Genomic DNA, 26,651 nt, shown 5'->3' with positions numbered 1-26,651 from the left:
TTTCTGGGATGAAAGAAAACAGGTTTTCCATCCCAGGCACACTTGAAGAAAAGCATATAGACCTAGCCAACAAATTTTTCTCATCTCATACCACAGCTAAAAGTCAAACAGTAAATGCACTTACTTTATATGACTGTCAACAACTGGGGGCAAAGCAGCCATACACAGAAAGGATCCAGCAAAGGCTTCGCTGCTAGATAGCTATTAGGCTTTACAAATAAAATTCACAGCCAGGGCCATCAAAAGGCTAAATTTTGTGTCTCTCAGGTCATAACCATGAAATGGGATTTTTTTTAATAGTATGAGAGACCCAAACCAACTTTTGCTGTATTATATTCAGTTATATAAAATTTTATTTCCTGGTAGATGGTATTATACCTTCCCCAACTCTAAAAACCTAACAAACTTTGAGTGCTTATTTACTTAGCTAGGCAAATCACTTTAACTTAGAGAAATGCTATATTGGGTGAAATTAAAATAAAACATAATAGCACTTTAGGTTTCACACTGCCATCTCTTGTCATAAGCAAAAAAAACTTTCAGCCACCACTCAAAAAATAAATACACGAGGCACATGAATCAAGTGCAGTGTTGGACTACAGCTCCAGCTGCTCTTACAGTCCAGTCCTATATACCTATTCAAAAATCAACTAAATATGCTTAAAAAATAATAATCATAGGTGGGCAGCAGAACCCAGTGCAATGACAGCAGGAATCACTGGGAGTCTGTCTTTTCTAATGGATACCAAATCAGACATGATATGAGCACAAAACTGAATAAATTAATCCTACAGGCTTTAATACTGAGTCAATCTTTGTTTTCAGTAGAGCATGCTGCTGAGACAGAGATAGGAAGAGACTTGGATAGAGGCTTGTTCAAAGATATCTAAGAGGTAGAATAAGAGAAGTGGGAACTAGTGAGCTGATGGGTTAGAAAACCGCTGCACAGCATGAGGGCTTAATAGCTGAGAACACAGGTCAGAGGGGGCTTGTGATGCTCAGCCTGCCTGTGAGTAGGCTCTTAGGCAACTGAAGAGCAGCATCAAACCTACTGTAGGGCTGCATCTTTCAGCTGAGCAGGCAAAAGACAATGATGTTGTGAACTAAAGAGCATTCATGAAGAGCTACACCCAATATCATGACTCATTAGTGAATATTAGGAATTAATAACTGGCATTCCCTTGTCCAAAATTATTCTGTATTTAATACCTTCTATGCAACGGCTGTTGCAAACTCACCACCCCGTCTTCCGAATCATTGTGGTGTGTCTGCATTTAGTGAAAAACATCTTGACTGTGAGGGGTTACAAATAAAAAGAGGGGTTCTGAAACCACTCATCTCATGACTCTCAAAGCCAGGTATCAACAGAAGAAAGACGGTAACAGGAAATCCAGCTCTAGGGAATCCCATAAGAGTTCCACTTGCTGGTGGAAATCAAGTGGGAAATAACCATCAGGCACGAGTGCCTGCTCATTACATGGGTAACCATAGGGGCAGGCAGAGAGAAAAGGTGGCTCCTGTGCACTGGCAGTCAGAAGGTAGCCCAGCTCCCCACGCCTGCTGCCAGCAGAGAGTGTTTGCCACATTCAGAACATCACACCCTAAACTGCAGGGGGAAATGAGAACCGCAGAGATCATAAGCATTAAGCAGACTTCGTTCTCAGGGCAGGTCAAATTTGGGTCCTCTCACCCTTGACAGAACCCCTCTAAAATTTTTGCACTTGAAGGCATAAATTCACACAAGGTTATTAAACACGTAGCAGTCCTCTGTCACACCCCAGCACTTCTGGTGTTCCACACCATCCATCTAAAGCCACTTAGTTCTTGGTGACATTTAAAGAGAAAATTCCCCTTCAGCTCCTCACTCAGATTGCCAGGACAGAAGCCAACAGGGTGAACCCTTTGACCTTAAACAGCATCTTTTGTTTCTCCACTACAGTAGGTCTGTTACTGTATATGTATGGACAACATACATACATTATAACAACTTGGACCACATAGATACATACATGTGACAATTTGGACCACAGATATACACACACAAGCATATATAAAAGTTTCCAACCTCCGAGTATTCCAAGGATGCTTCTCTTTCCACCGATCCCACATGGCTGAGAAGTTCTGCCTGCTCCTGTGCCTCCTGCCCCCAGCACACAGTGCTGGTCTTTCTTGCCAGCTGTGGGAGCTGCCCACCACAAGCAGGAAAGCATTACACCCAGGGAGGCTCAAGGAGTGTCCTGCAATTGCCCCAGGGTACTTGTGTGTGAAAAAGACAGGAGGAGGGAAGAGGTGGTCCCAGAGATGTCACTAGAATCACTGTCACATCAGTAGGCTCCACTTCCCATTTTTTTATATTTAGGTCAAAACATGAGTAGTTACTTATGAAAGGAAAACCCCACCCAAAACAACCACAGCTTGCCTTATTTTTTCCATGGGGGCATCTGATTTGAACTGATCTGTTTGAACATGAGGACCTGACAATATTTGAACATGAGGACTGCAAATGAAAAGAGACCAAGCAAAACCCATGCAATTCCCAGATCTTCCTGAACTCTTGCTTTAAATCCAAGGGCCACAAGTGGCAAGAGTTACAGTAGGGAAGAGAGTCCCTTGCCTGTGCCTCAAATAGATAACTGCTGTGGTTTTACTAAAACCTCTAAGTATTGCAGCCTTTCCTAATGAGTAACAATGTCAGGCAAAGCACCTAACACTCACCTTTGCACCACAGTATACTACTGTTAATAATACACCTCCAGTTTGCTGGTACATCTTCACACAACACAAGTAGGAAGACGCTACTATATTAATCCTGGAAACATTAGGAGATTTGCTTACAGCTACACAAGAAAACTGAGTGGTTTCAGAAATAAATTTACTTAAATTAGTGTGGACAGCAATAGTCCATCCCATGCTAATAGCAATTCTTCCATTTTTTGTCAATATGTTCATTCTATTGGGAATTTGGATGGCTGTTTAGGTGGCTTGTTTGCTATTTTGTATCACACGTCATCAGCACAGGTCTCTGCTGGCGCTTTCCAGCTTTACAATTGACAATTATCCCTTTGGGCTGATCATCCTTTTTCCAAAAAGGTAATGCTGTGAAATATGGGAAGCAAGTATAACAAATCAGGAGAGGAAAAACATTTCATAGATGTCTTCCAGCTCGAAAGGCCAGGTAACCAGCTCAGCCAAGGCAGGTACAGTTCAGTCTTTCTCCTTCCTGGGACATCCCATTACCCCTATTTTTCTGGCACCCAGTCAGTCAATAGACTCACCGGGGCTTGTATCCCTGACCTACACCCTGAGTAACTTCACCTTGAATAACTGCAGCCTCTGCTATAAGTGACCAGCCCAGGAAACTGAGCACAATACTCCCAAAGCAGCACCTTCAATTTAGAGTGATCTCATCATTACTACTACTTTTAATGCTTGCTGTCGTTTCTGCATGGAAATAAATAAAACCCCATCTTCTCTGAGACTGAGAGACTCTTCTGAAATATTTCCATTCAGCATTTCTTCCAAACAGCTTCTTTAAAATGTCTTTTTTTAAAACCAAAGCTGACTCACCCTCTAAAGCAAGATAGTCTGACTCACATTTAACCCTTTGATCTCCATGGCTCATTTTTGGTCAGCAGCTGGCTTAGCCGTATCCATGTACTACATGTAAGGGCAAAGAAAGGAGAAAGCAAAATGTATTTTAAACATCCATTCAGTTCCAGACCATTGAGAAATGCTCTGCAGAGAAAGGAAAATTGTTTCAGCACCCAGAGACCTATTGCAAATTAGAAGAGAAATGAAATTTTTCAGCAAGAGACAGATTTGCACTTTCATGTTCCCAGATTCAGATGAAAAGGGGACTCTGTACAAGAGATATTTTGCTAGAGGGGTTTCTATTTTTCATTTAGCTTCATCAAATTCCTCATGATAAGACTGAACAGCACCACTTCAGATATGAAATAACAATCCAGAAACAATTTCCCTTTTACACATGATTTGTGATAGAATTTCTTACTTAACACTGTTAAAGTATCTAAAAAGGGGACCCCTAAAAACTGAGGCCTAAATTTAGGTCTGATACGAACTGCTACAGTTGCACATATGGGAAGTCACCAGTTCAAAGAGCAAGGGGAATGTCACTATTCCTGTTAGAGCCAAAATACTCTGACCCAGGGAAGGCTCCTGTGAGGTGAATCCAGTTAAAACATCTACAGCAATACTCCAGAGGAATCCAAGATGCTCAGGAGCAAATCTTATTGACATTAATGGGATCTGGGAGATTACTTGCCTGTAGCTCTCTTTGAAAGATCTCCAGGATAGCCTCGGTGCCTCTGCCTGCCTGTAGCAAACTTCTCTCTCCTACATTCAGGCTTCTGGGTAACTTAAAAGTGGTAATAGACTTTGGTCCCAACTAAAGTGAAAAAATATAAATTCACAAACTAATTTATTAAGTTGTTTATTAAGTTCAGCTAGAGGTTTTTTTTAAAAAAAATCATCTTCTGATTAAATAGGATGAAAAGGAGATAAGAGACTGAAGGAGAATCACAGAATCACAGAATCATAGGGATTGGAAGGGACCTCAAGAGATCAATGGGTCCAACCCTGATGAGGGGAGAAAATTTGACACTGCCACTGGAAATTGATTTGAAGCTGACAGAAGGCAGAAAAGACTAGGTTTGGCTAGACACGTTTTAGAAAGCAGGAACCTTGAGACATCCATATAAACACATCTAATAAAGCATTCTTGCTCATGATTCTTACCTAAACATCAACAGACAGAAAAATTCCCCCTGCTTCATGTACTTCCTCTCTGTTCTGGCAGATGTTAGCACCCAGACCTGCTGCACCCACATATCTCTGAGTTCAGCCATATCTCTGTGTTCAACATCTCGTGAGACCACAAAGACCGGCATTTTCAGTGGAAACTTTTGCAGACCAAGCAGGCAGGAGCGGTTTCTAGAAAACCCTCTGCCCAGAGGCAGAAAACACTGCCAGCGTCCATCCCTGAAGCGTCTGAGCTCAGCACGGGCAAGGTGACTTTGAGAGAAGTGGTACTAGCCTGCTAGTGTATTTCACATCCTGTTTGAAAGGAGCAACAGCCCTACCCTGTTCCTCACCCACAGCAGAGGCTCACTGTAAGCTCTCCTGTCACAAGGGGCATCTCCATCACCAGCCCCAACAGCACAGCAAGCACTTGGTGGAGGCCCAGGCTCAGTTTTTCTCCAGTATGAGGTAGCCAAAGGTCCAGTTCATCATATGCCTCCACAGTTTGTCAGCTGCATGTGATCACTCATGAATAACATTCTCCTTCCCGGCTCAGAGGCACGTACCCGTGCCCTCTCACTGACCACATGTCATACGCAGACAGGCACACGTCCCTATGCCGCGAGCGAGATACACTTATTCAGCGCTCTACATGTACAACAGTTACAGTTAATGTATACAAAGCGACATGCATCACACCAGCCAAACCTCTTTTAATCTCAGGAACACTAACACGCTGACTCCTTAGCACAGAACATTAACAAGAATCTGCATAATACATCTGCCAGGCAACAACGGAGAAAACCCAGCTGAATCATGCCACCAGGACAACACATTATCCATCCCCTCCTGCTCTCACCAGGACATTTATCCTGCCAGCTGCACACCTTGCTTTTGCTGTAACCAGAAAGGGAGGAATGTCGTGCGGCCTGTTGAAAACAAACAGAATCCCTCTGATTTCACCAGGGCCGGGTCTCTAAGCCACGTGAAATTTAAGGGGAAAAACTGCATCTGAGAAGCCAAGGCAGAGCTTGCTCCCAGATGCACTTCCTGAGCTCTCAGCAGACATCACTGTACAGGCAGGACCAGGTCCCTGGCACAAACCTCAGGGAAGCCTGGCACTGAGATGACGTGATCCCAGGGTGGCCACAGCCTCACACATCCATATGGGTACGGAGGAGCTCGCACACCACTGGATAAGCATATATGGAAAAGTAATTTAATAGTTTAGCTCCTTGAGCATCAGTCTCAAACCAACTGAACTTGCACACCCAATGGTGGTCACATCTCTTCAGTCTGGAGGAGCTGATAAAATTGTTAGTGCCACCTTAGCTATTCCACAAGGAATTATTGTTGTGACCCGGAGAATTAATTAGATCATCTCTTTCTGAAGAGAATGACACAGATCCAAACAGCAGAGGGTTTTAGCTCCCAACGAACCCCAGGTTGTAGCAGTCCGTGCTGCCACCAGCCATCCATCCTGTTGCGGGCATGTCACACCACCCTACTTTCCACTTACTGCTCTAGGACTTGTAAGCACAGTGCTCCCCAACCAGCCTGCACAGCTTGGAGCAGTAGTGTTCCTACTTTGTGAAATACTTACTTTAGAGGGCAGGACTAGCCAGAGGAGTAGCTGCTCTCCCCAAAACACTGCAACAACAGCAGGGTAGGATACTTGGCAAGCAGACCCTTTGCCTGAGGGCACAAGGGCAGATGGAGGCAAAATGTGGTATATCGAGCTGCTTCAACCAAGAGAAATAAAGGTCAAGGGCTTTGGGAGAGAAAAGATAGCTGAAAAACTGTACTAGGAAAGCACCAACCACTGAAAGAGCATCCCAGTCTGCCCGCACTACACCCATTGAAATCCTTTATAATGCTGGAAAGATCCTCAGCCTGGCTTAAAAAAAAAAAAAATCAGCTAAAGTCTCTTGGGTTTCCCAAGCTCATGCATCCCGTAGCAGCTATCCCAGGTACCCCAAAAAGGGCTCTAGCAAACTTTTGGAAAATTACTAGTTTAGCCTTTATTCCTCATCTCCTGCAGTGAGAGAACAGCTTGCCCTCTGCCATACCAGCAATACATTAATCCCTGCAGTATTTCTGTACAGATTTTTAAAAACTGCTTTAGAAGTTCCCAGAATTTGTCATTCTTCCCAGAAAATGCTTTGGAGAGAGGCTTGTGCTCAGCACACAAGGGTCGAGAGCGGGGCTGGGGCCACAGAGACCCAGCCTCAGCTGCTGCCTGTGCCCCAAGGCAAAGGGTGACCCCAGCACAGCATCACAGGGATACCTGGCGTACAGGTCACTGCACAAGCCAGTGCATTCCAGTAAGGATTCCCATAAACTGTGACAGCAAGTGCAAGAGCAACTATGCCCTAATGCTTTGGCAGCAATCGCCAGACAGTGCTAATCTCACTCCTCTTCAAAAGTCACAGTAAGGACCAACATTGTGGCAAAGAGCAAGACTGCTCCCAAAAAACATCAGGAGTCCTGTGCCTCTGCTCCCATTCAGGCAGAAACATACACTCTTTTCTGGCTTAGAAAGGCAGCACTAAGAAGAGCATGAAGGAGCTGGAAAGAGTTAAGCAAATGTCACGAGGGCCAAAACAAAAGCACTGACACCCGCACACAAGACCTCAAGCAGGTTCTTGCCAGCAAGTCCATCCCCAGAGCTACTTGAAGCCATTCACACTACTTTCTGTCCTCTGGTATGTATTAATAATTCTTGTTGATGGCACTTCTGCTAATACAGTACTGCTGGAGGTGTTCAATTCAGAGCAGTAAACAGCAGTGAGAACAGTCAAGCCTGCCTGGCTTGGAGGGAGCAAGAGTGCCTGAGAGGGCAACATGCTGCAGACGTAACTCAGCATTTTGTAAGACTTTGCTTTACAAACTGCATACAGTCAGCAGCATGGGAAAAAAATAAATGTATGAACTGACCATTTAATACAGTAGTTGAGATCCCATCAGCTTGGGCACAGGAACCCTGTTTGCCCAATGTAGTTTGCTCCCTGCTGAGTAGCCCTCCCAGCCCTTATAGCACAGCCAAGAGGTAAGCATTGGATGACCTATCCTATCCTGGATATTTTATCTCCAGAAATCCTAATTTTCCTGCCATAACCAACTCCAAACAGACAAGCCACTAAATATGGAAGCACCCTCAAAAAGGAATCAGTTAAGTTCCTCCAAAATTTACTTGTCTTCTATATATCATTACCATTGTGTTTCCCATATTTACTTTTTAAAACCAGCTACAGGGGAATGTTAATTCTATTTGCACATAGTTTTCCATGCTTAAAAACACAGCAAAAAAAAAAATTCATGGAAGGAAAAAGCATGACTTTACACCAGGAAAGGAGATCTGTTGCTCAATCCAGCATCTCCATATAAATGAGACTTCCTTCACACCGCAGCATCCCGATAGACCCCAGAAGCCTAGAGCAATAGCCTTTTGGATGCACAACTGTTCTGTCAGTGCATATTTACAGTATTTATTTTAGCCCATCAGTCTTTATTTGGAGCTATATTTTTATGCACAAACCAGTAGCTTTCAGAAGAAGCAGGAGTTTTTAAAAAGTTCATCTGTTCCAGCTGCTTATTCCTCACTTAAACTCATCATTAATCCTCTTTTTATGACACCATAATTGTCCCTATGGCAACCAATTATGATGTCACAAACAAGATTAGAATTTTAGATATGGGAACGGAATTAGCTGCTTCGTTATTTATTTAGGTCCCCAGCGGCCGTCACGCCTGATCGAATCACTGGCCCGCGAGATCACCAACTCTCTTTCCACTGTCCCCCCAATACCTGGCACTGGAAGGGAAGGCAGACAGAGACACAAGCAGCAGCATGTGCCCAGCAAAGGGTGGAAAGTTGCACTGCACAAAGAGAATCCCTTTCCAGCCCCTGCTGGTCATTCTTTCACCCCCTGAAGCACAAAAGCATTGGCAGCTCTGGTGACGTTCTGGGTACTCAGGAGTCAGACATGCTATGGATGCGATTCATTTTCCTGCAAAAGCATAATCCGCCTTTGAATCCAACTAAGTATTTCCCTTCAGTGATTCACTGCAGCTCTGAAGTCTCTATTAAATACACACAAAACAATCATGTATGGCAAGTAAAGGAAAAGCCCCTGAGCTCTCTTATTTCATCATATTTTCTTCTACTCATAAACTAAATAACTGCAGTCTATCTTCTCCCAGCAGAATAATCACAAATATACCCAAATGCCTGAAGTGATTTACATTACCCTTCTCTAGCCCTTTTTTTTCCCCATTTCATCTGTACTTTTTCAAGCTTCTAACAAATCAAAGAAAGAAAAAAAGAGAACAAGAACAAAGAGGTGAATTATCAGCCACCTAGGTGCCATTCAGCACACGACCAACAATTGGAGGTGTCGCATATCTAAGATAAAGATGATTTGTCACAATTTCTTCCTCTGCAGGTTTGATTTGTGCCATACTGGTAAGGTGGATGAGATAGGATAGCAGCAAGAGTTAAGCTAAAACCAAAGCTCATCACAAAAAAAAAAAGGGGGGGGGGGGGGGATGGCCCATGAAAGAACACCTAGATCTTCATGGAAGCACCAGATCCATCAGTCCCCCACTCCCCGCCCCCACAGTGCTCCTTTCGCCAGCCAGGTCTGGCTTTGAACCACTAAGGAACAATCCTCAGAGACCAAAATAGTCACCGTCAATCCAAGCACTTCTCCAGTAATGCATTGTAGTTCATGGAAAACGGGACAAATACGCCCAGATTCCATAGAAAAAGAGGAGATAGAGAGGGCAAGAGATTTACTTTGATGTCCTGCATTGGGACCGAATCACAACACAACTGCCTCCCCGAGGCCCTGGCAAGGGGGTTCCTTTGAAAGACGCAGTTTGCAGCAGGCAAAACGGTGACATCTCTGTTTGGCCGTGGAGCTACTGCAGCACTTTTAAAAACTGACATACTTGCCAGTATCCACTAAAAGAAGTCACCACCTCCACTTCAAACCAGATTTAGCTCTCGCCAAAAGAAAACCAAAAAGAAAAAAACAATCCCCAAAAGCCTCCCCCTGGGAAAAAAAAAAATACACATTTTTACAGAAAAAGTTCCCATGCTTTGCCTTTTTTCTTTTTAATTTGGAAACATTTCCCAAGCACTAACAAGAACATACATCTATTCATCCTTTGTAGGAAGGGTCCACATAAAAACTAATTTTAGCTTTGTAAGGCTACTCTCCACAGATAGTTTGCAGTCAATAGTGATGGGCTCATCCCGAGGACAATCTGGGGCCAGAGCCTGAATTATGTTGGCAAAAACAGTCCTCAGGAGAAGACTCTCACTTGCTAATGACTATTGAGGATCCCAAGGCAAAGCAGCCTCCCTTGCCCAAAATTATCTTTCAAGAATAATTCCTCCACTCCTCAATAGTGACTGCTTCACACATATCAGTACCTGCAACTTTTCCAGAGCCAGTAAGAAGTGACACCCACCACCAAGGCGTCCACACAGCGACTGATTCAACACAGCAAAGCCATTAGAAGGAAATGCATTAGCCTTAATAGCAAGAACTGCACGCTTACATGGTCTCTTCCCAAGAAAGTTCTTAAAGCCTGTGGGAGTCAGATGTCGGGAACAGCAAAACCAGTACAAGCAGACACTGTTCTTTGACAAGTCAGCAATCCGTTGCCCAGACAGAACGTATTATAACAACCACTGGCTCACTATGTTGCCTATTATATATTCCTTTTCTGGCCTGTAGTTACCAACACCCTTCAGCCTTGAACAGAAGGCGGCCATCAACCCTCCACATGTAGCCATTAAAACAGGCTGGCTCCCTCTTTTTCCACTGCACAGACTAGTTAGACAGGAGCTCCTCACTCCTGAGATCCAAATGTCCCAGAAATTTCACTTCAACACAATTCTCACCCTGTTGACCCAAGCACAGTGTGGTGCAAACCCAATGACCACAGCACAGTGGGAGAGACCACCATCCAGCCAAAATCCACCACCTCCATGAGAAGGGGTAAATGCTGATTTGACTGCTTCATGGGTCAGAAATGAGCAACAGAAACAGCTAAAGAGCAGGTCAACACTTCCTGAGGACTAAAGACTCTTCAGCCCAAACATGAGAGATCACTTTCATTCTCTCTGTAAGGCAAGAGTTAGTGCCCAGTAAGTGACTACTAGGGTTTATATTAACCAGGCACATTCTGCCAGTATCTGCAAAGGCAGAATCTCAGGCACAGAATATTCTCAGAGGGAAAAGGAAAGGAAAAAACCCACCGCCATTAACCACACACTTGAGGTACATTCAGCATTCAGAAGTCCCTGGAGAACAACCTCCTCATTTAGCTATAAAAGTGTGGCTGGCCATCCACTACCCAATATTACCCTGATAATATACTTTAATCATGACATCAAGGGCCTCCTGCTAGCAGTCAGAGGACAATTCATCTTCCATGTTCATTCAGTCTCTGGTCCTTCAGAAGCAGCTAAGTATCATACGTCTGATTAACACTAAATGTGGTTATTAAAGCACATTTATATCATGGAAAATTAATCATGACCAAGGTAGCCTCACAGATGCTACCAAATAACAACTTTGGCTTGCCAGAACTCAGCATTTCCATTCTTTGGGAAATTCTCGTATTTCAAATCCAAGTAACTTTTCTCTTCTAAATCAGAGGTTTTGGTTTTGTTATTTTGTTTGTTGGTTTGGGGGTTTTTTTAAGGAACACAGCATAAAGAAATATAAAGAAATTCCAAGGAGTTCTAATCTCAACTATACTATACTTCAGTTAAGGTGAATGTAAACATGTGTTACTTACCTAGTTTTTCTTAAATCTACAATCAGCAGCAGCCCCAGAATATTTCGGTTGGAAAAATATTATGTCAAGATTCTAAAAATAAAAATGTTGCACTGGAAATTTTTCAGCCACCATTATCCACTATAGCTGGCTGTTATTACAAAGAAACACACATGTGGTGGTACCAACTAATACCTCATGCCCAATTCACAGGCTGCCCAGAGAGGTTGTAGAGTCTCCTCCTCTGGAAACACTGAAAACCCACCCGAATGCATTCCTGTGTGACCTAATCTAGGGGATCCCACTGTGGTAGGTGGCTTGGAATAGATCATCATTCCACGTCCCTTCCTAACCCTGAACACTCCATGATTTCAAATGAGAGGCCACTTCATTTTAAGGCCCAAACATGCTCTTTCCCATTGCCACTCTCCTTGAGAGGACCCCCTCACAGAATGCCTTTAAAATCTTCCTCATGCTTTTCCGTGCACCTACAGCTCTGCCTCCTCAGGCACGAGCCCTCCAGGCACACCATACCTGCTTCTTCCCACCACCACCACCTTGCTTGCACACCTCTGCCTCCCGAGTCAGACACTGACGCACACTGTTGTGCCTGCGACCGCCTAATGCTAAGATGTTCTCATTTCACATTTAGTCTCCTATTATTTGTGTTTTCACACATAATAGGAGCTGCTTTGTCTCCCTGCGTAGTAAATTCATTTCATTGTCTTACAACCTTGCTGCGAAGAGCTGTTTGGATTGATTCACAATAGGGCCAACATTTCCATCAAGCAAATATCACTCCCGGCACCTGACAAATTGTGACACCGTTCGCAGAGTGACTGAATCAGAAACAAAAAGCTCCCGCTGGGTGCTCGGGCGGGGGTGCCTGCAGAAGGGGTTACCATACTGGGAGCAGGGGCAACAGTCCGGGCCGTGCACTGATGCAGCAAGACCCAGGAGAGCCCCATGTTTTCTGGCCACGATCCCTGCATTGCCAGCAGGAGTGGGTGGTAGAGCTGCCTGGCCAGGGAACAGCCTTTTGAGATAGCAGTCTGCTTCTCCAGCAGGACTGAATTCACATCTTTCCTTTTGCAGACTGGGGATCAAAATGAGGGAAAGCTGGGCTACAATTTTCCATGCCAGTTTATTTCTCCCTCCTTTTCTTTCTCCCCATTTCACATCCCTAATGGCCTCTTTCAAGCTTGGAAAAATTAGTTATAAAGCGCTATCTAATGCGCCCCAAGCACAACTTCCCACCCTCCCTTACTTCCCTCATCTCATCATTGCTGGTGACCCACTGGAAGCGTCTGGTCATCTGAAGGATCCAAAAGCCTGACTGGGGCTGAAGCGATCAAAACTTCTTTTTAGGACCTGCAGCTCCAACAAACACAAGCAGATGGGAGACACGGGCATGCACCAAAGCTTCCAGACCCCCATCCACATCCTCCAGGAGACAGTCAGCTGCAGCTTTCATTTGGTAAGACACACAGCTGCAGAGGAGAGCAAAATAAGGTCATTGGTGGCAGAAAGGCAAGGCCATCTGGCATCTTGGCACTCCAAGTGTAAAGGAGGATGATCTCCAATTTTCAGGAAGCAAAAGACATGAGTAATCTCAGGATAAAGGCCAAAGACTGAAAAGAAAGTGAATTACCTTCTTTTTCTGCTAAGTCAGGAGAGAGGCATAATCAGCGTGTGACGAAAGCTTTCCCTGCCACTGCCAGCTCCCTGAGCAAACAACAGCCCTTAGTGATTCCGAAGCGAGGAGGAATGAACCCAGCACTCTGACAGCCACAGGTTGGTCAGCCCACCTCCCTTCCTTCCATCTCCATCCAAAATCAGCCAGTGTTTCTTCTGTTTCCACAGAGGGACAGTGGGAGCTGTAACAAGAGCAGAGTCCCTGCACTGGGGTTCAGCAGCCATGGCTTGTTCTTCTTCTGTGTTCACTTTGTTTTACTTGAATCCAGTACAAGACCAGGTACCAACATGAACACCAAGCTCAGTCTTTCTTCAGAAAACAAACAAAAAAAAGGGAACTGGAAATGTAAGCAGCTATCTTATGTACCGATTGAGGATGGTTTCACAGTCCCATCAGAGCTGATGGTAGAATATCATTTGGTTGGGTTCCTTTCGGCACTATGGAGGTAGGAGTAAGGAGAGAAGAGTTTTATTGCACAATCCAGGGATTAGGAAGAACAGACCATATTGCCTAACCAAAGGATTAGAGGCTTTTCTTTTAAATTCCCTGTCAGCTGATCTCTCACATTTTCCCCAGATGCGAGGTGAAAATTGGGAATAGTGCATTACTGGATCTGAAATAGGTAACTCTGGGTGACTACAAATGAGGATATTAAAAATGTTTGTGTCATACTAAAGATCTCTTCCAGGTGTCAGTTATAGACAGAGGCAGCTTAGCTTCATGCCTTAAAAAAAAAGCAGAATATACTCCATTAAAAAATCCACACATGCAAGGATTTTCTGAAACACATTTATAAAGGGGAAAGTTTACACATAAGCTCTCTGTCACACAAGCAAGCCACCCTGTTCTGGAGCACATTTCTCAAAGCGCTTCCATCTTGAAACTGCCCACAGGCTGGAACAAACGTGTGATGCTTGGTTCCCGTTGTTGATAGCCATCACATCCCTGAGAGGTGTCTGGACAGAAGCTTGCTGTGGGCTGTGAGAGTCCAGGCTGTTCCCAGAGGGAAAGACATGCAGTATCCTCTCTGGAGAGCAGGAAAGCTGTGCTACAGCCAGGCCTCCCTTTCAAGGACACTAAAGTCTTCCAGGCCAGGCTGTCCAGAGCCACCCCTGCTAAAAGTTAGGGGTTTGTGCTTTTCAAGTGGAGAACTGTTAGAACATCATAGGGTTAGCAGTTTCTAACCACCACACAAGCAGTGCAAGGAGGCATCTTAACTGCTCAATTGTTATCAGTCCAGTTTGTCACTGCCCCAACACCTCACCGACATTGGCCATCCCTCCCACTATCCACTGAAAGAAGAGAAATGAAGAGCTGACAAGACAGAGATCAAGTAACCCAGCACTCACCCTGGAACACAAGCCATTTGTCAAACGATGATATAGCCCACATCAGACTCAAGGAAATGAAAAACATTGTTTCACTATTTGCCACCAGCTTGAACCAAGAAAGTGTCCACACAAGCATCACAACGCCACTCAACCCAAGCACTGTTCATTACCAACCAGCAGGGCTTGTCAAGCACTTTTCAGCCTTTCAACATTCCTTCAACACCCAAAAGAGCCGGAAGAAAGAAAAGCTGAAAAATTGAAGTAGGCAACTGGTGCCTTCTTTTTGCCAAGGGTTTGCATTCCATTGACACAGAAAGGTCAAAATAAGTCTCTGTCTTTACGTCCAATTGCACAAAAACCTTGTAGATAATTGCTTTGCAACCACTGCAACATGGTCTGCCACCTCAGGGCTTGAAAAACACCACTGCAAATCTAAAGGGGAAGGGAAACAGCTTAACGTGAGCTTATTGATAGTAAAACGTCAGAGATGCAGCACCGGACTATAAAGCTCACAGTAGCCTTGGAGGCAGGATAAAACGTTTTGAGCAAGCTCAGTAACTTAAATCTAACCCTGTAGAATGTGACACCCAGTGTTCACATATTTGTGTGTTGTTCATTCATTGTACCGTGCACCGCACAGCCCCAGGTAGGTGAATCAACACAGAGCACCGGTGTCTTGACAGGAAGGTAGGGTGGCAGAGGCAAAAAACAGAATGAAAATGGAGAGAGAGCAACTCAAAAATGAAGAAATCCAGAAAGTCTATTACAGCAAAAGGTGCCCAGGTACAAAGAAAGAAACTACCTGGTCCAAAGCCATATACACTGCCTGGTCCAGCAAGTGACAGCTGCAACAGTTGGCTACCTCCAGAGGCAAAAATAAAGAATAGCTTAAGTTCTTCTCACTAACAGAAAGCCACCCACAACCAACCAAACCAGCTCTACTGGTCTACTGTTAATTCCATCTTCAATGTCATTTTAAATCAGGTGAAAACCTGGAGGTGACTACAGTGCCAACAGCAAAGGTTCCTACGAGCACAGGCAGCTGGCAAGACACTGATACTGGATATCCCTTAAGGCAATAGCATCAAAGACACTTTTGTTTCCTATCTACACGGGTTTTTAACATGTGCATCCCCTTGGTGTGTCAACTCACAGATAACCTTGAAACTCAATGAAACTTTATTCACATCTATGGCATTTCACTTACTTTCACAGTAGAGTCCATTGCCCCCTAGGGCATTCTCTTGAAACCATAGATCAGGCTAACATCAGCAATTAATAACCAAGGACCTGGCCTAGCATGCACCTACACATGGCATTTCATTGCCTTCAGAGAACGTACAGGATGCAGTGCTCGGGTTGGAATGAAACTCTACGTGTTTTCACAACAAAAGGATATACCCCTGGGATCACTCACTAATTGGATAAAAGCATAAGAACTACCCCATTACTATCCCTAGAGGAAACTCATTAGCAGCCTAATGAAATAAAGTGATGACAGGAAGGTATTTTCTCATCATCTTTTAATGCTAACAGGCTTCAAAGCCATTTTGCTTCCTCACCCTCTCCTATGGTGTCCAGAAACCCCACAGCACTGCTCAGAGCATCATAGGCAGTCCCCTCTCCTGCACATTACACAGCATCAGGGAGCAGTTTCAGAGCACATAGGGATCCTAAGATGTTCAGCTCATCATCTTTGATGAATCTGTGCAATTGAAGCTTAATCCCTGCCCCACTTGGAAAATGTCCCCCAGTGGGTCAAGCTTCCTGATGAGTCATACAATTTAGAAGGCTATTAGGGGGTTTGCTCTTTGTTTTTATGAAAAGCCAAACTCAGAAACATTTGAAAGAAATTAGAAATATTGAAAATAATTTTACAGTTTTGATATATTTTGAAGTTAGTGAAACTACAAATATTGGAGCACTACATAAGCATAGTAGGTCTTGTAATGATGTCTAGATTAAATAGAATTTCTTTAACATCTTGTATTAAAAATGGCAGAGGATACCCCCAATCACAACTACATCTCTCACCACTAAACACCTTCCTCCATGTCCCTGGACATACAAAAAGAGCCCACATCTCTCCACCAAGGGCTCTTACAAGCAGTCAGACAGCCCAAGCCATGAATATTATTTATCTCTGCAATGCAATGTAAGCCTACCTGAGGTGTTAGGGCAGCCAAAATGCCCGATGGCATTTGGAATGGCAGCCCCATTCCTCAATGCCAATGAGTAAATACATTGCTAGTGGCACATATCTTACCAGCAACCTGAGAGACATAGAATCATAGAATGGTCTGGGTTGGAAGGGACCCCAAGGATCATAGAGCTCCAACCCCCCCTGCCACAGGCAGGGACACCAACCTCCAGGCCTGGATCTACACAAGATTGCCCAGGGCCCCATCCAACCTGGCCTTGAACACCTCCTTGGATGAGGTATCCACCAGCTCTCTGGGCAGCTCTTTTCAACACCTCACCACTCTCTCTGTAAAAAACTTCCCCCCAATATCTAATCTAAACCTTCCCTCCTTTAACTTTAGTTCATTGCTCCTTGTTCTGCCATTATTTACTCTTTTAAAACATTGATTCCCCTCCTGTTTCTTTGCTCCCTTCAGGTACTGGAAGGCTGCAATGAGGTCCCCCTGCAGCCTTCTCTTCTCTAGGCTGAACAAGCCCAACTCCCTCAGCCTCTCTTCGTAGGGAAGATGCGCCAGCCCTCTAATCATTTTTGTGGCTCTCCTCTGAACCCCCTCCAACAGTTCCACATCTTTCTTGTATTGGGGCTCCAGGTCTGGACACAGTACTCCAGATGGGGCCACATGAGGGCAGAGTAGAGAGGGACAATCATCTCCCTGTCCCTGCTGGCCACCCCTCTTCTGACAGAGCCCAGAATACCATTAGCCTTCAGAGCTGCAAGAGCACACTGCTGGCTCATGTTAAGTTCCTCATCCACCAGAACCCCCATGTCTCATGTTTACCCACAAAGGTATACAGGAGAAGCAGTGATGCGTTAAGTTACTATGCCTCAAACCTAAGCACAATTAGACACCTCCATTCTCTCTGACTGCTAGCCATTTGTCTACGATAATGGGGATTAGTGCTAGGCAGTATGCAGGGTCAGCGAGCTGGAAAACTTCCTGGGCAGAATTTGCAGCCATAACCCCTCAAAAAATGCTAGACAGACCAGATGATGAAATAGCAGTTTCCCATGATGAACTGTAAATTTTGAAGTTAGGTAAGCTTTCAAACAGCTGTTAAATGGAAAGGGGTCCTGGCAGTGCTGTTCAGAGCTGCATTTGAAAGGCAATCCAGGACCGAAAGGTTCAGGACCTCGTCACCAAGCCTTTTTCTAGCATAAGTATTTCAAACCGCCAAGCTTCCTCAAAAAAAGCCGTTCAGGAAGTATTAAATACCAGGCTCAATCCCAGGATAGACAGGCTCAGCCCTGTGCCAGCTTACTTTGCCATGAGCCCAGTGTTCATTGACCTTCAGTTCTTCAGAACCAGCTAGTAAATCTTGCCGTTCCCATCAATCCCTTACCTACCCTCACGACGAGCCATTTCCGTAAGGTAGCTGGAGGTGCCGGGACACCCAGAACCATTTGGTGCCCCATGTCAGATGCAGATTGCCACAGCTCTTTAAAAAACAAACCCTCCCATTTGCTCAATGCAGAAATAATTCAGTGGCAAAACTTGGGTATGCTGTACACTAAATAAGACCAAATAATAATATTCATGCACAGCTGTCCTCTGATTCTCCCCCAACTTTCAGGTTTTCTCTGCAAGCTGCAGTTTTGATTCTCTTCTGTTCCCTACTCCTTTCAGCTTCAAGAGCAAAGCCCTTCATCCAGGTTAGGGTTGAGGATTCATCCCCACTTTGTCACACAGACTCCATGTGCCATCCTAAAGAAGTCACTTTATCTTCATTTGTCTCTGTTTCTGGAAGTGGATTTACAAGAATCAGGTCCCACACTGCCTGTGTTAGGTAGATATTGTCACTTACAGATTACAGCCTTACAGGGGGAAAAAGCTGAGACAAAGTATAATGGACAAGTATTAGATGTCTTTGTTCAGTGTTAAAACACAAAGATCCCCTTCCCTGACACTATACTCTCTCCTACTCCATTTGTGGTTCTCATCTGCAGATGAAGATAGGGAAGCAGAGGTCTTTGGTAACTAAGAAACAATTCTAGTGAAATTTAAGGTGAAACCCCCACTTTCCTTCCTGACCACATTCACCCCAAGCCCAATGTTATCTTCAGACATGGATTCAGGCACCATCTGGACAGGGAAGGTTGTGCAGGACCATGACCAACCTGTGGCACACAGCAGCCAGCAAACATTACACAAGGTGGTGCTGGTGTGAGCACCACACGCATCTTAATCTTCACCAACAAAATCCTACCTGAATTCATTTATAGGCAAAACACAAAAGGCAAGTTTCCAGAGAGGTAAAAAGAAGCCTTTATGAGCTGGCTGAGATGCTGTCAACTTCCCTGTTGGCAGCATAAAGCACATTGGATGTACATCAGCGATGGCCTCATCAGAAGCTTGGCACTCTGAGAAACAGGGTGATGGGAGACTTCAGAGGCTGGCACAAGATGGGCACCAGGGAGGCTGTTATACTAGCATGTCCCCATCAAAAGAAGCAGAGGAGAAATACATCATACAGCATAGAGGGAATGAGAAGTGAAACCAGAGAGACCTGGTCACTTTAGATGCGCGTGCAAGCTCAGCTCTTGGCACAGCACAGTCCATCAGACCTATGGCCTTTAGCAATGAGCAAGCACATCAATATTTTATATTCATAAATACGTATTATATCCAACGAAAGGACAGTTAAATAAAGGGAGAAAAAAACCTGTGCACCAAACACTGGAATTATCAACATAATGACATCCCTTCATCTTAGATTCCTCAGTACCCAGGTACACTTTCCCACTTAGCCCACCCTGGAACACCTTCCTCAGCCCACACAAGGTCCAGCCATAATTTAACAGAAAGCACAAATTGTTTTCCCACATAGCTGCAACCTGGAAAAGAGAGTCCTCCATACCTTGTCATACAACTTCCCTCCTCCTCAAGCTCCCCACTGTGATTGCCACCTTACCCATGCACAGACATCAAATACCCAGCACTAACCCATGCAGCGGGTGCCTATAGACTCTGTACATATACATGAACACATACACAGTCTTCTCTAAATGTACCCTCACACAGTTTTCCACATATATCCAGTCCCACACCGCTTGTCTGTCAGGAGCTACAAATGGTCAAATCACTCAGAAACCACAGGGTGGGCAGAGGGAGGAGGGGGGGCGGAATTCAACCATCGGGGACATGCTGGTGAACAGTGTAATTGGTTCAATGCATCATTCCAGCATACACAGGTTTTAAAAAGGGAAAACAAATTTGTAGAGAATGGGACACAAAAAGGAGCTCAAACTTTCCACATCTGTTTTATTCCGAGGCAAAGTTCTTCTTCGTCAGTTCTTGTCATAGGTTGCAAAAAAGATGTAAGCCTCCCTTGCCTGGCTATTGTTGTCTTCATTCACTCTCCCTCTTTTTCTTAATATCTGGAAAATCCTTTGGCTGATAGGCAGTGGTTTATGCCCAGGATCTGATGGAGTTAGCAATACAGAAGCAGGAAGAGCACAGAAGACTTGCACATACATATCACCTTCCCAACATCATCGACAAGTTGCCAAATAAAAACCAAACCCGTCAAAAGCCTGGTGAAGGTTCAAGCAAATCATTTTGTCAGCCCCGTGACTGACCCAGGTGGGAAGAGCTGACACCTGCTCATTTATTCTAAAGGACTAGTCAGAACAACAGTGATTTTCCATCCCATCAAAGTTAGACAGCATCCGATTCAGCATTTATTACCCGATGAAATTTTCCACCTGCGACAGTCCCAGGGCAATCGGAGTCCACCAGTCTGTGCCTGTGCTGCACAACTTTATTAGCTCTGGCTTTCAAACCACTGGTGCATTTATCTCCTTCAGAGCACAGGCGTAATTCCATTGCAGCTCACATGTAGCTTTACCCAGAGTTACCATCCACAATGTGTCTTTTGTGAAGTACTGCTAACCTCAGATACAAAAAGGAGAACATAAGACACGCTCTAAATTCAAAGACAGTCCTTTTACTTTGTGTGACCTAGACACATTGACGGCCAGACTTGCAGCCACATCTCAAAGTCAGGAGGGAACTTCAACTGTCGACCTGCTTTTCCCATGGTTTTATGCTTGTTTCTGAACTATCCTAGCCTTTTCCTGCATTTTGATCCAGCACAGACCTTCTATCTCAAAGCCTTATAAGTTGAAGGGCTTCGTGAAGGCCCCTTCACGTACCAAAAAGGTCCAGCGATGCACTATGGGAGGAAGCGATGAAATGGTGATGGGTGTTTGGGGTAGCAAAGTAACTTGAGTCACTGTTATGAGAGTGGGTGTTAACAACTCTGCACAGCACATACCCGAAACTCCTAACAAAGACAGTTGCAAGCAGATCTGATGAGATTAGGCTGGAGAGCAAGATTTATTTTCTTGACATTTGGTAGAAGATAAAAAGTCATCCATCATTTTCATGCAGAAAAACATCGCTCATTTATAGAAATAGGATGCATTAAGATTCAAGGAAACTTAAGTAAAAGAAATGAACACAATCAAAAGATCAAAGGCTTGTGTTGGGTGTTTTCATTTTTACAAGTGTCATTCGGCTTTAATTATTTACAGTGCTTCACAGTATACTAGTAAATGCTGTCATATTTTATGAAATAATTTTCTTAGTAATAGGAGACACCTCTAGCACCCCATCTCTATTTAATAGTTCCTGAGAAGTGATGTGCATTTTATGATCATTGCCATGTCTGTAAAAAACAGAAGCAAAAAAACTGAAGCTGTTTTCTATCCTTATATTGCTATTGTGGTCTAAAGCCCCATCTGTAGTGCCAAGTACTGGCATCCTCATCAACAGCGATGAGGCTCGTGTAATCGGGGGTTTCCCAGGATTTCTCTACCTTAACCTTTTCCCCTTCAAATGCAGTAGCAAAACCCACTCTCATAAGACCCCCAGCTCCTTTTTGCCACAAGGGATACGCTGCCATTGCTGTTGGTACAGCAGGAGCAGCCAGCTTGGTTCCTCGCTCATCCTTGCAGAGCGAGGGTTGGGAAAGCATTCAAGGCACATCCCAAACACATTCATTCGGCAAGTCAGAGAGCAACACCGGCAAAGGAAGCTTAAGCCACCTGGTTTAGCCAGTGACATTTCTGTGTGGAGCTGGGTGGCCAATGGGCACGGTGAGTCAAGAAAACCAGCGCTTCCAGCCACTTCCATTCCCAGGCGCGAGACCTGTGCTTTCCTGCTCGGACAAGCCACCTTCACCAAAGACAAACATTGACAGCCAAGCTGCCAACTCGCTGCCTATTAGGCCAGGACTCCAAGAAGATTCGTTGTGGCCCTGCTTTTGGGAATGCCTAAGCCACTCACAAGAACCCTGAAGCCGCCCGCTGCGCCGGGCAGGCTTTCTCCACTCGCTCAAAATAAAATGACGTGTCTCTAGGTGCACTAACCATTCCCTGGGGACAAGCGTTTGCCAAACGCCACTTGAGCTCTCACAACAGCGCCATTAAAACACAGAAATGTACTTTTATTTCTAATACCACTAATCAAGATCTCCTGGATTTCAAAATAATAATTAATAAGAAATTAAAACCCATTTGCATTCTTGATGGGTTTGGTTGGTTTGCTTTTTGTCTTGCTTTGGTTGTGGGGGGGAGGAAGGGCGGGGAAGTTTGGGTGGAAGATGTTTGGGTTGGTTTTGTGGTTGGTTTGTTTGGTTGGTTTGGTTTTTTTACTGTTTCTCTAAGTTTAAACAATTAAGTGACAAGACTGCATTTCAGATAAGTTTGTAGAGCTGCAAACACCTGCAGGAAACCCGCCAAATAGAGATTTCCAAGGTTTTCTCTAGCCACAGCTTCCCATTGTGGAAGCATTCTTTTTGAGCATTCTCTTTGGTATAATCTGAAATTCTCTTTATTTCAAGAATTACTTTGGGAAAGCTACTTTAATCTCTACTTTAGTTGAAAGAGACCACGAGGCTCCTCACAGAGCTTTGCAATGACAAAATAATAAAAATTAAAAGGAAGGAAAAATGTACCCAGCAGTTTTGATTCACAATGTCTTACAAATATTCTGCTGGGTCTAGAAACACAAGTGGTAAATACTACTCCAAGAACTCATCTGTACACATTTCATTCCCCCCCCCCCCTCCCCCCACCCTTTTTGACCTTTTCTCCTGCATTTTTGCCAGTCTTTTCACTTGGGGAAACTGAACTGGGGCAGGAGACTGAATTTTGGGTTCTATCAGTTTATGGAAAAAAACCCTCCAGTTTTTTTACATTTTACTTTTTGTGAGGCTGTGGTTTGGATTTTAAACAGAAAACCAAACCTGTCTTAAAGATACTTAACTCCATATTTGCAGGGTAATAAATGAACCCTAAAAATTACTGGTGAGCTGACACCATTCTGATATGAGGATCCACCTATTAAGTCAGTCGGCCTCATTTAAGTGCATGAGTCTGAAAAGGGAAGACCATGTCTCCAGGCTCTCATTCATTCTGCACAGGGACCAGCTCTGCTCCCCTCATGGAGGGAGCGACACTTCTGATGGCAGAGTGGCCATTTCCTCCCTGGCCATCCATCCCTGGAGAGAGCACCGGTACCCCTCGCCTGAGCGCCGGTGGCAGCACCCCTATTACATCAGGCAGGGCAGGTACCCCATCTGCAAATTAAGATCCACTTAAGGGATGGGTGTTGGCAGCACATACACACACAGCAACAGACACATTTCAAAGCCATTAGCTCACGCACAAGCACAGAGAAGTGGCTTATCCCCACTGTATAGGTATACATAATCACAGCCTATTACCAGAAAGAAACCGGCAAGCAAGTATCTGCTCTTAACAGAATTACAAGCTTTTGGGGTGGGCAGCGAGCTTTGTGACCATCGGCTGCAAGGTGGGTATGGCTGGGAAGGTCAAGGGGGAGGTGTGAGCCTCCCTAGAAGAGCAAGGTTTTTCCTCCTGATGCTTCAATATGGGGGGACAAACATGCCTGTGTTAGTATTTACTACACAAATTCATTCTGTATTTAATACAGCTGTTTGGGCACTGCAAGCCACTGGCCATGTCAGTACAAAACATCATTTTCCCAACTATGTTGTTCATGGGTTTGGAACAATTCAAGAGAAAGTAACAAGTTATCTGTATGCAAACACTATGTCATCGCCTATTTAGACCTGCATTACAATGAAAACAGTTGGTCATCAACAACAACAAACAAAGGAGGGGGAGAAGGAAAAGATACTTTAAGCCACTTTCAGGCAAACCATAGTTTCATGGTAGGGAGTGACTTCCCTAAGATCGTTACAGAAATATTGTTGGTTTTCTTCCTTTTTTCCCTTGTGACAATACCTTGACCTCTCTTGCAAACGCCTGTTTCATTCCTTCAGTTGCCACCAACAGATTTTTTTTTACCTGCATTTTCACAAACTTCTATTATTTTAAAGCAAATTCCAACTGCAGGGTTCCTTTCTGCTTGTATAAATATGGACACATGGGTAATGTGCACCTGCACAGGGAATCCTAAGTGAGCTGTTTGAAAGTCTGTATGATGCCTTGAATAACTTCTGTGGTGCCAGCAGATAAAGGAGTCCAAGTGCCAATGTAAATAGATTTTCCTGTATATAATATAGTCATTTACACCTGTATTTCAGCACCGTAATTTACTGAGAGAAATGGTAGCAATTGAAGGAGCCTGGGGGGGTGAGGGGTATGGAGAACTCAGTGGAGTTCCTTTGTGGAAGTTTTCTACTCCTCTATCTACTCAGGCTGTTCTCATTGTGGATAAATGAGGGAATGTGCATTACCTGTAGGAAACCAGCTCCAAAAGAAGAAAAGGTGGTGGGGAAATCCAAGGATGCAAAGAAAACGTACTTTCTCGCATATATCCTAAGTCAAGTAGAATGAATAATACTAACTGAGAGATGCTTAGAAAAAGGGTTTTATATCTAAAGGTTTAGGACTTGCTTCACACTGGCTAAAGGGAGATAAAGAGAGGCAGGAGGAAAAAGAGAAGTAAACCAAACTTTTCCTCCTACGAGCGCTTGTTATGAAACACGTACAAGCCTACGCCACGCTGAAAGCTTCACGAATACCCATGTCTAATACTCTTGTCGATGACCCAGAGAACAGGACATGACAAACAGATTTTAATACCCCTCATCAAAAAGGAGAGTATGCCAAAGCGAATGCAATAAAAATGGGAGTTTAGAGCCTGAGGAGAAGCACCTCCAAGACTTACTGCAAGCCCCATGCCTTCTATACGAGGGGCAGACACATATCAAACCTGTCTTACTAGCAAGTACTTCAGCAGCCCACCCACAGAATCTGCCTTTACCTGCAACACTACTTACCCCTAAATAGCACATGCTGGGAAAACTGTCAGGGTAGAGATCCAGAAGTATGGAGTGGTGACCTATGCAATGCTCTTTAGGTGTCCAGGAAGTTTTCCTTTTCACATCCCTCACCTTATTGAGTCTAGTATAAATCATCCCAAACTTCACACTCACCAGTGAGAGCATCAGCCTTTATGGGGAAGTTCCCCTGCATACATGAAGTTTTAGATAAAACTTTAGCTATTAAGAGCATTTAATTACTCCAGTTTTAAGCCCTACCACAGGCAGACTCAAACCATTACTGAGCTACCTCAGATGTAAATCGGCAGCAGGTTAAAAAAAGGTGTCCCTGTGTCAGAGGAGATTCTTCAGCTGGTTTACCTAGAGCTACAGACACTCTTTCCTTGCAGGGATGAAATATGTAGCAGCTCCGTGCTTTCTATCCTCCCGGTTAAGAGGGCTCATCCCTAAGCAGGCTGGAATACTAGTTACTGATGGCGTGCTGCCTCCACCGGGGCTTCGCAGCCAGAATTAGGTAAGACTCGAGAACTTTTTGGCATGAAGCAGCTCAGACAGCAATCGCTGTCAGCGGCTGCTGAGCGTTAACAGATCCTTGATGGCGACAGCAAGGCAGAGAAGCCCCGCGGCAGCCCACTCATACAGGTGTACTCACGGAAGGAAGGAGCCTATTTATCCTCTATCAGAGACGGCCATAAAAACACAGGACCCAGTTGTGAGAGTGGCACCCTGCTCTGGACATAGCGGGGTATGTGGCAGCTCGGTGACGGCCCACTCGCGGCCCGCGGCCACGCGTGGGGTTCGGGCACAGCAGCCCACCTGTCTTGCCAACCGCTGAGGCTTATGCAACGGCTGCCGGCACGGGCGGGGAGCGGGAGGGAGCGGGGACCCGCGCTCCGTGAGGCTTCAAACCTCGGGAGCAGCGATGCCACCAGAAAGGGTTTTTTCCGATCCCTTTTGCGAGCGTTTGGAGGCGCCGGGAACGCGGGCGGACGTGTTTTCATTGAGGGGCAAAGCATAAAGCAGACCTCTTCCCCCGGCAGCCGGGCGAGATCCCTGACGGTCTCTCCGAGTAACTCTGAAGTTCACCCACGTACGCCGTCCCCCGCCCCGTCTTCCCCGGCGCTGCCGCGCTGAAGGAGCGCCGCAAACACCGCGGCTGGGCTGAGGGCATGTCGCTGGCTTAGCGGGATGTCTATCTGCGGGGGTACTCTTTTAGGCTTCAGGACAAAGGAAAAGCCCCCTCAAGCCCCAAGGTGCTGCCCTTACTCCGCTGCCCGGTCGCACCGCCGCCGGACCCCGCCTGCCGCCTCCCCGCCCGCCGGTACACGGTGCCCGAGAGGTGTCCCCGAGAGGGGCGCCGAGGGCGCCCGGAGCCGGCCCCGCCCGCCCGGCACCCACCTGTAGGACACCTGCTTCCTGAAGGTGAGGCTCCGCAGCTTCTCCTCCAGCGACTCCTCCGCCGCTGACAGTCCCGGCTCCTCCGGGACCCCGGCGGCACCCGCCGCCTCCCCACCACCCTCGGCCCCCCGGCAGCCGCCGCTACCGGCCGCCCCCGTCTCCTCCCCGCTGGCTGCGGCGGGAGGGTTCAT

General features: G+C 45.3%; 1 protein-coding gene across 2 annotated transcripts in view; it reads right to left on the bottom strand.

Moving 5' to 3' along the window:
* The window catches only part of DGKI (diacylglycerol kinase iota), a gene marked incomplete at both ends in the record, with an annotated part of 219,496 nt that extends 192,845 nt beyond the window's left edge, over nt 1–26,651 (bottom strand). For both annotated transcript variants that reach the window (XM_084261008.1, XM_084261009.1), the window contains one exon: nt 26,461–26,651. In XM_084261008.1, coding sequence (XP_084117134.1) covers nt 26,461–26,651 — 191 coding nt within the window. The remainder of the gene's footprint in view (nt 1–26,460) is intronic.

Source organism: Gallinula chloropus (assembly GCF_964237585.1).
Source record: "Gallinula chloropus genome assembly, chromosome: 1".
Classification (NCBI taxonomy): Eukaryota; Metazoa; Chordata; class Aves; order Gruiformes; family Rallidae; genus Gallinula; species Gallinula chloropus.
The sequence above is the reverse complement of the archived record's forward strand: the minus strand, read 5'-3'. Positions and strand labels throughout refer to the sequence as shown.